General features: G+C 44.0%; 2 protein-coding genes across 6 annotated transcripts in view; one reads left to right on the top strand and one right to left on the bottom strand.

The window, feature by feature from the left end:
• Nucleotides 1-485: 485 nt before the first annotated feature.
• On the bottom strand, nucleotides 486-8300 carry LOC106574402 (motile sperm domain-containing protein 2). Of its 2 annotated transcripts, XM_014150260.3 has the most exons (16): nucleotides 8130-8300; nucleotides 7757-7838; nucleotides 7630-7687; nucleotides 7131-7286; nucleotides 6703-6789; nucleotides 6214-6368; nucleotides 5581-5641; nucleotides 5214-5252; nucleotides 4999-5123; nucleotides 4417-4572; nucleotides 4180-4277; nucleotides 3894-3987; nucleotides 3708-3804; nucleotides 1841-1970; nucleotides 1592-1694; nucleotides 486-1243 (listed from the first exon to the last, which is right to left on the bottom strand). In XM_014150260.3, exons 1-16 carry the CDS (start codon nucleotides 8249-8251, stop codon nucleotides 1091-1093), a joined length of 1716 nt encoding a protein of 571 aa, XP_014005735.2. In that variant the 5' UTR covers nucleotides 8252-8300; the 3' UTR covers nucleotides 486-1090. The 2 variants fall into 2 exon arrangements, with proteins under 2 accessions (XP_014005735.2, XP_014005734.1); XM_014150259.3 differs by lacking the exon at nucleotides 8130-8300 and having other exon boundaries at nucleotides 7757-8067.
• Nucleotides 8301-8314: 14 nt separating this feature from the next.
• The window catches only part of LOC106574403 (neuronal membrane glycoprotein M6-b), a 39608-nt gene continuing 34908 nt past the window's right edge, over nucleotides 8315-13014 (top strand). The window contains exons 1-4 of one of the 4 annotated variants that reach the window (XM_082962865.1): nucleotides 8316-8452; nucleotides 8731-8776; nucleotides 8952-9355; nucleotides 9649-11648. In XM_082962865.1, coding sequence (XP_082818991.1) covers nucleotides 11645-11648 — 4 coding nt within the window. In that variant the 5' untranslated portion in view covers nucleotides 8316-8452; nucleotides 8731-8776; nucleotides 8952-9355; nucleotides 9649-11644. Of the gene's footprint in view, nucleotides 8494-8730; nucleotides 8777-8951; nucleotides 11649-13014 lie in introns of all 4 variants that reach the window. The other 3 variants (XM_014150266.3, XM_014150265.3, XM_082962864.1) reach the window with 3 other exon arrangements.

The raw sequence follows: 13014 nt of genomic DNA, 5'->3' as shown, positions 1-13014 counted from the left end.
CGTTGCTTATTTCGTTCAGAAAAATGTATGAATGTGTCTCTCCCAATCCCTTGTAAGTTAGTTGGATGCGGAGTGCATAGTGACAGACAGGTGTTTTAAAAAACAACAATCGTTGATTACTTCCGTAAATATCTCAGAATGTGCTTCAGAGCACAATTATTTTGCATTGGTGTCAAAGGGAGAGAGGTGAGTGAGTGTCATTATCTTTTAATCAAATCAATAAATGTGTTTATATCAGAGTGTATGTAGGTATTTGGCTGCTTCTGCAGATGAATCAAGGTAAAATGCTACAGGACTTTTACAATGTAACAACTAATGTAAATTACACTGTATAAACACCAAGACGACATGTTGGCTATAAAATTCTATTTGTGGTCTTCCATTCATCTAAACCCATAGTAAATAGTTCAAGTTACACATAATTCAGAAAATAGGTTAAAAAGGTCTTATCTCAATATCAAATCATTTTCTGGGTAATAATTAAGTGCCTTACTGTGATTTTAATTGAAAACATGGTCAAAAAAGAAACAAAAATAGCTTTTTAGCAAAGTGAAATTTCTCAAGCAATAATTTTGCTAGGACTGACTGGGAGTGGTCTGAGTTGGTACGGGAAAACTGAAAACTAGCTGTTATTGGCAGAGAGGTTTGCAACCCTCTTTTATTGGTCTATAAAATAATTTACCGCCTGGTGATGTCACCAGGCAGGCCAAAACTCCATACCATCAAAACGGTCATGGCGAGAAGGGCTCCAGCTTTTGTCAAATGAATGTAAAAGGTTGCCAACCTTAACCTAATTCTCCTAACCTGCTATGAAAAGTCAAGTCTGACGTTAACTTGACAAAAGCTAGATCCCTTCGAGCCATCACCCACTCAAACAGGTCTTACACTAAAAGGGCATTATAATTACTTTCATAATTTCACAGTATTAGTCCAACCTGATAGTGTGGAAATATCATTATATTCAGTGTCCAAAGGTCATAGAGTGGATTGCGAGCAGTTCCTCATATTTCTGCTCCAATCAGAAATCAACTTTCATTCTGACTCCACTGTGACTGGTCCTTCTGTCTTCTTCCTCCACTATGGGAAAGTTTCAAAATGGCCAATCCCCAGTGTACTGTATGTAGAGGGCAGAGAAGCCCAAGGCCGTCAGTGCAGTCACCAGTACAGTCAAGAGCTTCTGCCACCACAGGCAGTGGTCCATCTTCTGTTCCAGCCTGGAGCTGCTGGCCATCAACTGAAGGAGCTGGGGGAGGATCAGAGGGCACCAACGGAATATTCATTAGGCACCAAATGGAAGAAAACAGACCGAAACATGGTAGGGCTACCTTCCGTTGTCCTGTAAGAAATGCCCATTTTTGTCTTCAGTTGCAAAACATTTAAATACATTTTCCCTTCCATATGGAACACGACTCAGGTGAAGTATCAGACCTTTTTCAGACCACAAACTGACTTCAGATGGACTTGATAGATTGAACATTTCAGCAGGCAAAGATAATAGTAAATATGTAATTGTCCTATTGAGACATTTGCATAATAAGGGTGTGTGTGTGTGTGTGTGTGTGTGTGTCAGTCGCCCGAGGTCACAACTCACCGTGGGGTGCAAGTCTTGGTAGCCATTGGTCTCCATTTTGTGAGACCTGTCAGTCACAGGGCTGAGTGCCGACTTGATGCCCTCTAGCATTCGACACCGCAGCCTGAAGGTAAAGAAAATAGAAGACCATTGGTGAACAGTCCTTACACATGCGTCCTTGAGGCCTTGTTGCCTTTGGTGACAGTCAACAAACCAATACTCATAAAACTGGTTTGAGTTGTGTTCTGTGTGTGTAATAGATTGTGCTACCTGTGCTCCATTATTTTAGCCTTTGGGACACCCTTCCAGAACTGGGCGAGGTCTGTGCTCCCCCCACCGCTACATGGCTCCATCTCAGCAGCCATGATTAAGAAGCGGTCCTGAGGAGAGCACAGGGACCCTGAGAGCCAATCAGAGAGGAGGGAATTCGACCACAAACAATTAGAGGACAGCAACAATTCCACATGGGCTAGTCCTTGACCTTCTCAAAACCTGAATGATGGGTTTATACACTGCTAAATAAATAAAGGGAACACTAAAATAACACATCCTAGATCTGAATGAAATAATCTTTTAAATACTTTTTTCTTTACATAGTTGAATGTGCTGACAACAAAATCACACAAAAATAATCAATTGAAATCCAATTTATCAACCCATGGAGGTCTGGATTTGGAGTAACACTCAAAATTAAAGTGGAAAACCACACTACAGGCTGATCCAACTTTGATGTAATGTCCTTAAAACAAGTCAAAATGAGGCTCAGTAGTGTGTGTGGCCTCCACGTGCCTGTATGACCTCCCTACCACTCCTGGGCATGCTCCTGATGAGGTGGCGGATGGTCTCCTGAGGGATCTCCTCCCAGACCTGGACTAAAGCATCCGCCAACTCCTGGACAGTCTGTGGTGCAACGTGGCGTTGGTGGATGGAGCGAGACATGATGTCCCAGATGTGCTCAATTGGATTCAGGTCTGGGGAACGGGCGGGCCAGTCCATAGCATCAATGCCTTCCTCTTGCAGGAACTGCTGACACACTCCAGCCACATGAGGTCTAGCATTGTCTTGCATTAGGAGGAACGCAGGGCCAACCGCACCAGCATATGGTCTCACAAGGTGTCTGAGGATCTCATCTCGGTACCTAATGGCAGTCAGGCTACCTCTGGCGAGCACATGGAGGGCTGTGCGGCCCCCCAAAGAAATGCCACCCCACACCATGACTGACCCACCGCCAAACCGGTCATGCTGGAGGATGTTGCAGGCGGCAGAACGTTCTCCACGGCGTCTCCAGACTCTGTCACGTCTGTCACATGTGCTCAGTGTGAACCTGCTTTCATCTGTGAAGAGCACAGGGCGCCAGTGGCGAATTTGCCAATCTTGGTGTTCTCTGGCAAATGCCAAACGTCCTGCACGGTGTTGGGCTGTAAGCACAACCCCGACCTGTGGACGTCGGGCCCTCATACCACCCTCATGGAGTCTGTTTCTGACCGTTTGAGCAGACACATGCACATTTGTGGCCTGCTGGAGGTCATTTTGCAGGGCTCTGGCAGTGCTCCTCCTGCTCCTCCTTGCACAAAGGCGGAGGTAGCGGTCCTGCTGCTGGGTTGTTGCCCTACTACGGCCTCCTCCACGTCTCCTGATGTACTGGCCTGTCTCCTGGTAGCGCCTCCATGCTCTGGACACTACGTTGACAGACACAGCAAACCTTCTTGCCACAGCTCGCATTGATGTGCCATCCTGGATGAGCTGCACTACCTGAGCCACTTGTGTGGGTTGTAGACTCCGTCTCATGCTACCACTTGAGTGAAAGCACCGCCAGCATTCAAAAGTGACCAAAACATCAGCCAGGAAGCATAGGAACTGAGAAGTGGTCTGTGGTCCCCACCTGCAGAACCACTCCTTTATTGGGGGTGTCTTGCTAATTGCCTATAATTTCCACCTGTTGTCTATTCCATTTGCACAACAGCATGTGAAATGTATTGTCAATCAGTGTTGCTTCCTAAGTGGACAGTTTGATTTCACAGAAGTGTGATTGACTTGGAGTTATATTGTGTTGTTTAAGTGTTCCCTTGATTTTTTTGAGCAGTGTATTACATAGAGACAGAGGAGATGGAAGAATTAGGGCTACGATATGTAGTACCTCCATGCAGGGACACAGTGATTTCCATACTCTTGCCCGCCCCACAGCTGCTACTGCTGGGCTTCACCCTGTACTTCTCTGGGGCTGTGGTCCGCACCTGCGGCAAAACACAAACAAGGCTGCTCTCATACAAGTATATTGTAATGATGCAATCACACACTTAAAAAGAGCAACATGAGAACTGACCTTGAAAGCCACTTGGTTTTTGGTGACATTATTAAGCATGATCAGACATCTCTTCTCACCCTCTCTGTGGCCAAAGCACAACTCATCATCAGGACTGGAAAGAGAGAGCGAGAGTGTGGGAGCCACATATCATCTCCGTCTAGCAGCTATCAGTGTAAACAGTTGCCTCATAACCTTAAAAGGTAGTGTGAGGTCTGTGGTTGGAAACTATGTGACTCAATACGTTTTGGAAGTGCTTACACTATACTGTATGTATCAGGGCAAATACACAGAATCCAAAGCTAACCTGATACAGAGTGAGGTGCCTTTGAAAGTGACAGTTGGCCTACGGGATCCTTTCCATCTGATGGAGCCCTCATTGTCCCCGTCCTGTACCAAGTATACCTGCCTCAGACAAAGTCCGAGAAATCAAGGACACTAATGTTACTGTTGTTGATATCATTCAAAGCACTTATGAGATTCGAGAGTGTAACAAAGTTCAGTATTAAAACCAAGGGGTGTCGTAAGGGGAACGATGGACAACATTTCGGGTTCTGAGTGTAGGAGAGCTCGGCTCCAGGGTGTCCTTGGCCTCCAGGTCATCATTCTTTGACTCAGTGTCATCCTCTTGTCCAGTCTCTGACATGGGGTTCTGGAAGATGTCATCAGGCAACGGTGGGTAACTGAATTTGAATGGGTCCTGGGAGAAAATGAGAAAACAACTCCATAGTAAATGCAATGCATTTGTATTACATCAATTATTTATCATTGTAGTATAACGTACTGGTGATGAATTCTGGCAAGGTGTGTGTGTATACAAAATAGTATTGGTTTATGTACTGTATGCATGATACCAGTAAATGGCGTTGTTTGTATGCATGCAAGTACGTGTGTGTGCACAGATACAGCAGCTTTACATAAGAACGTGGATGTATGACTCTTGTAGATGTCGGTCATGTGTCTGCCTTGTGCATCATATGCACTGTACCGAAAGAAACGTGCATGTATGTCGTCATGTTAGCCAATGGGCATTCACAGATGTTTGAACATCTGCATGTGCTTATGTGCTCAGTAGATATTTGGATGTATGGGGGTCATTGTGGCCATTGAGCGGTAAGTTACACACAGTTCCTCCCATGTAGGACGGGAGGTTTTCCCTGTCAACATAGTTCTGGATGTCCCTCTTGGACACAAACTTCAGCTTGTCGATGGCGTCTTGACTGAGCATGTTCTTCACCATCTTCCATGCCGCTATATATAGAAGATGGGGGGAGTGTAGTTAGTAGTATTGACTGCAACAGTGACATTGAGTGGAAGCATTTTCTTCTTTAAGTGACTCACCATTCATGATCCATGGCATCTCGTACATGAGCATTTTGGCTGAATAATGAAATAGGACACATAAATCATAACACGATTAATTTTACATTCTCTGTAGGCAATAAAGGCATGTAATTGGGCTCACTGAGTCCTTTTACGCTATGGGACCAAATGCACCAGGTGGAAGCCACAGGCGGCTGGTGGCAGCTTCATTGGGGAGGACGAGCTCATAGTAATGGCTGGAAGGGAATTGATGGAATGGTATCGAACCCATGGCTTCCATGTGTTTGGTACCATTCCATTTACTCCATTCCAGCCATTACTATGAGCCGTCCTCCCCTCAGCAGCCTCCTGTGTTGGAAGCACACCAGAAGAAATGGATACTCACAAAGCAATCTAGGGTAATACACTTGGAAGCAATTGATTATATATTTGATCAAATCCATGTCCTACAACAGAAAAAAGAAGAGAATTCCTATCATTCAAATAAATATTTTCAACAAATAAACCAATAAATCTTTCAACCCGGCATGTGAGGAGAAACTTGTCTTGAAAGCACACAGCTGTGCTGTACGTCTCCTGCCATATTTTGAGCCCCAAGCTAAGGCATGACCCAGATTGGGCAACGGAGAATACTTTGTCTCAATGTATTCCAGACACTGCTTCTGTTTATACCATCTTACGCTCCTAAGAAACCACTTCAGAGAGAAAAATGTTGGAATACATTTAATAGTCAGCATCTAGTACTTCAGAGCTTGCCACCTACTACATGTTCGTGCTTGTCGTGCACAGTGAACTGTACATAATATGGAAAGGAAATAACAGAACATGCATGAGTGTAGAATAGTTCAGGTTTACCTTAGTAGGTCTTCACAAAAGGTAGTTTAAAAGCACCCAAAGACAAGCATTAGTGTGTAAAGATCCACTCAGTGACTTGTTAACACAAAATGTTTGGACATTGATACCAAGTTCCACAACACAAATCAGCTAGAGGGGAATGAGAGGAGAGCAGACATCTTACAACGCAGCTTAGACCCGCTTCGGACATGTCAAAGATCACGGTGAGGGGAATCCCTGGTTCCCGCCGGGCGTAGCTCTCCAACCAGAAGGCCACGTACCTTTTCTTCTCCGTCAACATCTTCACATCCTTCATGTGCAGCTTAACCCTGAACCAGACTGGGCAGACAACATATGGGTAATCCTCAGTGGCCTTCAAGGCAGAGACCCAAATAGCTCAAAAAGACAAACTGTAATCCACCATACAAAAATTCAAGATTCCAATCTCAATCCTAACTTGAATTGTGTGTGCACCTAAATCAGGAAACTACAATCTGAATAGTGAGATGCATAGAAAAAATGATCACAGCACCCCAAAGAGAGGATGAGGCTTTTACAAGAGATAAAATGATGATGGTGGCCATAAATGAGGTATCTCAGAAACAACATTTTCACCACAGAACCTTCTTGATTGGCAGTGAGCACATACGTTGGGGAAGGAAAAAAAACCTACAGAGTTTGTTGCCCTCTTTATCGTAGCCATGGAGATAATGCATGCCAGACTCAAATAGAGACTTTTGCACAGAGCTTTCGTTGATGTCTGGAAGAGAAAGGGATATTTAAAAAAAATGAATCAAACCGGACTATCAATGCTGTCTATAATAATTATAATAATAATACATTATTCTTATATATTATACTTATATAGTGCTATTCATTACATAAAGAAAGTTAAAAGCGGGAAACATCTTATCAACACCATCATGTTCAACTAGTGGAAGTATGTCAGCAATTTGCAGAATGCACAATAACCTGGTATGTGTTCTAGCCAGCTATTCTACTGTTCATTGTTGGAGCTATATGTTCATTAATACAGCTATACAGTATGGGACAAGGCCACTGGTTGACATCAAGTCTCTGTAAAGGCAAAGGTCAAACCACCATTCAGTTTGAATTCTTTTCTCCACTGAAGACTCTCATCGATCATCTTCAAGGTGTCCTCCACCACAAAGTGACGCCACTCCAGATAACCGTCAACCAAAACATCATCCTTCCATAACCTGTCCACATCCCTGGAGTCATACTTGTCTGATGAGTCTGTGGGAAAATGGATGTCACTCAGTACTATTACTCTGTGCGTTTGTGTGGTACATTGAATCCAGTTGAGCTGCAGTGCACTGCTTTGGTCTTCAACAATGTGTGACAGTTTCAGGTTAAAATACTCGACTTATGATTGGTATGGACAACTATGCAGCATCAAAACAGTGGCATATACTGAACACACACACCCCTAGGTTGATATACACTTCAAAAGGTGTAAATACACATGGATTTCAGTGTTCTCAGGAGAAATGTTTGCTGTTGTTGCGCAATCCTACTTTAGCCTACTCTATACACAAACAGCTGTTCCAGGACAACAAGTAGTAACCAGAGCGCTCACCTTGTGCATATTCGATACAGAATCGTTTTCTTGTTTCCTGTATTTTCTTTTGAATGTCCTGTTTGAGAGGAAATATTTCAAATTTTACAACTAGCATGTCAAATTTTACTGTTATTATTAGGCTTACCTGCTCTGTTAAAACCGATCTTGCGTCCGTCATGATCAACAAACCAAAACCAGTTGGTTCGGATGTGTGCCTGACGTGCTGTCTGGGAGGAAGTAGACCATCATGTTTCACTATTTCAGCTGTTACAGACGAACTGACACTCCAAATGCTTAAAAGCCACAATGCCATTTCGACAGTCTGACCCTGCCACTTTGATTGGTAAAGGCAAAATGGATGCAATGATTGTACAGTATGAGGTTGGATAGTTTACAACATATTTTGTAGTCAACACTGAACACTCAAACATTCTAATGACAACAAAAACAACCGATTTAATTTGGACTACAGCAGAGCACATGTATGACGCACAAATTGCATATAAAATCTTCGGCACCTGTATGTGTGTGTGCCACTGCCAACTGACAGGTGAAGTTCTCTAGAACAAAGTTTTACCAAACTTGGTCCTGGGCCCCCCCCATGGCTGCACGTTTTGGTTTTTGCCCTTGCGCTACACATCTGATTAAATAACCGGCTTGCTCTATATGTATTAGTTTGAACTACTATTCACTAGGTGGCACCATGGAGTCGTGAACTAAATCGCTTTTATTTTTTAAATTTTTTTCAAAGGATTCTGGGATATTCTTTCTCCTGGTTCTTGGTTGCTGTATGCAGCGCGCGTGCGTTTGTCAGCGTTTGAGTGTACTGCACTAAATGAAGGTAACGAGCTATATACGTTATGTATCGTGCATTTATTCACGGTGAGTTACCGTCTATAATAATGTTATAGCTATTGACGTTTGAGGATATATCTATTTTATTTTTGGTGTGTGTCTAACCGCCAGCTGCCTCCATCTTTGTTTTGATGATGTCATTGCTAGCTGCTGATCATTTGCTCGCTATGGTTCCCCTGGAGCGCCTATGTTAGCCAACTAACTTTAGCTAGTACAAGTTTTGAAATTAAGTGTTTTATGACAACAATGCATTTGCCTTTACAGACTGTAGCTGCGATCTAAACCACGCTGCCAGAGAAGCACCACCATGGTAAGGTGCCTTTCTAGAATCAAGATACCACATTGGACTTTTTTGGTTAGCCTAGTTCTGCACTTTTTGGTTAGCTTTTTCACGTTAAACATTGATGAAACAATGTATGTTGGTTGGGTGTTATCAATGAATCATGGTGATAACAATGTCATCGATCCTCTGTTGTCCTGGACAGGAGGACCATGGTAGCATCTACTCCTGGTTTGCCCACCCTGTGTATGGCCACTACTGGCAGCATTACCAGCAGGCTATGAACTGGCACCAGAGAGACAAGCAGGCCTACAGAAAGGCCTGGGAGGCTGCCTACGGGCCAGGGTACCCCCAACAGTACCCCACTGCCCCCAAATGGTATGCAGACTAGCATGGGGGAGAGAGTGGAGAGTGGAGGGAGGAGAGCGGAGGAGACGGTCACTGCTAAGGACCATGTGGAAGAGGATTTGGAGGGGGGTGCAGATGACGAGGAGGGGGACGCGGAAAGTGGCTCGGACAGCGAGATCGAATGTGATGTCAGCAACATGGAGATCACAGAGGAGCTGCGCCAGTATTTTGCCCAGACTGAGCGGCACAAAGAGGAGCTCTGTGTGTGTGTGTGTGTGTGTGTGTGTGTGTGTGTGTGTGTGTGTGTGTGTGTGTGTGTGTGTGTGTGTGTGTGTGTGTGTGTGTGTGTGTGTGTGTGTGTGTGTGTCAGTCTCTACATCTAAAAGTTCCACAATGAGTGTTAATAACTCTATAATAACCCCCTAACACCACGGTCATATGGTCTTTTGGTCATATTGCTGTATAAGTAGACAACGTAACGCACCATTACAACGACATGTAATGAATTCTGAGGCTGACTTTAACAGCCTTGTGTCTTGTGTTCCTCCCCACAGAGAAGCAGCTGGAGGCGGAGCAGCAGGATACTTACGTGTTGGCCGACCAGGACATGCACAGAATTTCCTGGCCCACCAGGTCGCTGCCCCCCTCTGAGCGGCCGGGCGAGCGCCAAGGCGCTGAGATGAAGAAACTGTACGGGGAAGACGCGGCAAAGATCCAGGGCATGGAGACGGCCGTGCAGCTCACCTTCGACAGAAACTGTGACAAGAAACAGCCTAAATACTGGCCCGTCATCCCTCTAAAACTGTAGCTCCACTGCGGACATATGTTCTTCCAATGGAGCCCACCCACACACTGCTCCAGTCTAGACAACCCCCTGAAACATAGAGCTGAGAAACTGGGTCATGTTCAGTAGGGAGGAAACTGATTGAGACGGAGAGGTACTCCCTGAAACCTGATCACAGTGCCTAAACATTCCCCTCCTCTCACCATAACATCTTATGTCAACCAACATTTTTTGGGGGGGGGGGGGGATTTTGTTTCTGTCATTCTTAGCCAGGTATTTCTGTTCTTCTGGTTTCACAATGAAATGACAAATTCATAAGATGCAGGCACAAGAAGAGGATGAGTATACACAATTTGCATAAATGTTTAAGCTCCCCCAGCAAATTTAAGTTTACAGACTCAAAAGTTCAATCTTTTTTTCAGGCTACCTGTTCTGTCAACGAGCATGGTTTCATGTCCAGGTAGCCTTCAATCTATCTCTTATTGCTGTCAAGGTAGTTGTTTTTTTAATATTTGGGGGGGATTTCTTTCCTATTTCATTCAACCACAAATGAAGAAGGAGATCGTTTTGATTTCATCATCTCCAGATACTGCATAATAGCCTTGGCCTCAATGTTTGTCTGCTTCTTTCTCAACATTCAGATGGGTTGCATCTGTCTCAGCGGCTCAGGTACAACAATGTGTTGGTTTCTTCCCATGTGTTTGTTTTATATCAAAATCGTTTTTTTATTTTTATATATAAGATTGTTGATATAGTTTCTAATAAAGAATGTTTGATGAATTGAAACTCTAAATACGTTATCAGATTTGAAATGTCAAATTCTGTTTCAGTGAGGCTAATGATCATTTATGGCCCTGTAAATAGAATTTTGGTACTTTGATTTAATTTGGTCTGAGTCTGTTATATATGAGAATCCAGCCACTGAGTGGATTCCGGCATAGCTGTAGTGAAGGTTTTGGCTTTGATTTTTAAAACAACTTACTGTCGCAGGTAATCAGCTGGTCCAACTGCTAGAAAAGAGGCCAGCACACAGAACCAGACCTCTACTCTAGTGAGTTACATCTACACACGCTTGACATTTACATTGGGGTCATGGTGCAACAAACCGTTGGTGACGTTCTGTGTCAGAGTAAGGAGCTGCAGAGGTCTTGCATCACCTGGCATTTCACTCTTAGCCCACTGGCCATGGAGGCCAAGCCAAGAGGTCAAATGTGATATTTTATAGATAATTTCCTCCCCTACCATAAACACTGATGTCACTTCTCTTGTCCCATTCAAGTTTATTCAATTTTACAAAAACAGGCACTGTAACAGTATTGACAAAAACAACCCCCCCAATAAAAATCATTACTATCCAGGCTGTATCACATCCGGATTGGCCCAGCGTCGCCTGGGTTTGGCTGAGTAGGCCCTCATTGTAAATAAGAATTTGTTCTTAACTGACTTGCCTAGTTATATAAAGGTTAAATACTAAAATAAAATACTACATCAAGCGGGTCATTATAGAGATCAAAATATGTTGAATGCAATTTTGTTGCAGACATGAGTAAGCTTTTCTATTGACTAAAAAGGGCCCGAGGCCCAGCAGCGACGTCACTCACCCTTCCCCAGTCCCCACGGGATGGGGTGCATTGATTTCGGGGTTAGCGTTCGTGCACTGGTGCTCCAGCGCGCGCCCTGCTGCTCTGCACGAAACAGCTCCCCACTTGCAGAACTTTTTGTCACATCGCATCTGCCAAGCACTGAAGTTCTACGAAAGTAACAAAATGGGTAGGTGCAATTATTAATACCCAAATACTTTCCTCTTCGTTTCTTCAACAGGAAAACTTGAGTATACATGTCTTTTTTTTTTTTTTTTACTTCATGCTTGGGTACGTTTTTAATGTCATAGCAATGGTGTTCAACAGGATAGAGTGCTTGATTTAGTGGGCACATAGACGTAGCCTACAAGCGCGATCAATTGACAAAATTAAGGCGATGTTAAGTGATTTTCTTTATGGTGGCAGGTATACATTCTATCATCTGAACTGCGCTCTCATAGTTCCTTTGCCTAATCTAGTCTACTGTCTAATGCATGAATGCTGAGCATTTTCTGTGATTTGGCTGATTTTACGCAACAAAAAATTATAATCCAATAAAGTAATAGGTCTAAAGAATGTAGTAGCCTACAGTGACATTTTTTATTTTTTTTTGTGTTCTGTTTTATATTATATCAGCTTTTTCTGTCTACGCTAATAAATTAAGTGAATGCGGTGACAGATCGTGTGTGTGTGAATCTGGGTGCACGTCCTCGTGTGTCCTGGCCCCTGTTGTAGCCCAAATGGATGGGAAAGAATCCAAATGTTCTGTCCCAGCTGTGGCCTAGGAATAATTCATTTTACTCTGGACATTCTCCGCCGACCCGGCAGCGTGTATCCATGGAGTCTGATGGCAGACTACTCTCTGCCCCAACAGAGACTGGGAATATTCTCGTAGTGAAATTGTTTCTGCTTGCTGTGTGAGCAAAGAGTTTGACTTGGGACACAGTGGCGGTTCTAGACCATTTCAACTGGGGGGGCCAAGCTGGGGCCAGTTGTACTGTTAGAGGGGCCAGTTACATTAGACGTTATTGTTGTCATATCGTTTTCTTCACTGCATTGCTGGCATTAGCAGGCAAAAGACCATGTTCATAATCATTAGTGTTCCGCGTTGCCACTGTCTAATAACGGATGTAAAAAAAGAACGATAGCAAAAATGTGTTATGTAAAAATGATTTCATACTCCACATTTAGGAGGGCCACAAAGGGGTCCAAAATTGTTGTCACAGGGGCACTGGCCCCCACTGCCCCCCCCCCCCCCCCAGAACCCCTAGTGTTAGGACACTGACTGACTAATCAAAAGGAAACCATGGTGCTCTACACTGACTGACTACCCACGAGGACCTCACTTAGTTGTCGCTGCCGTCTCTGTTGAATGGAACTGAGATAGCTACAGTATGTTCCTGGGCGTGTCGTGTCATTGTTTCAGCCTTGTCTGGTTGTTATGGCTGACCGTGACAGAGTTGCACGACACTGGCTGTGCTCTCTAGCAACAGCAGCCTTCAACACTCTTACCCAGGGAGGTAGTGATGTCAGCCAACCTCTCTAACAAGATGCCA

This window comes from Salmo salar, chromosome 16 (assembly GCF_965601325.2).
Source record: "Salmo salar chromosome 16, fSalSal1, whole genome shotgun sequence".
Taxonomy (NCBI): domain Eukaryota; kingdom Metazoa; phylum Chordata; class Actinopteri; order Salmoniformes; family Salmonidae; genus Salmo; species Salmo salar.
The sequence above is the reverse complement of the archived record's forward strand: the minus strand, read 5'-3'. Positions and strand labels throughout refer to the sequence as shown.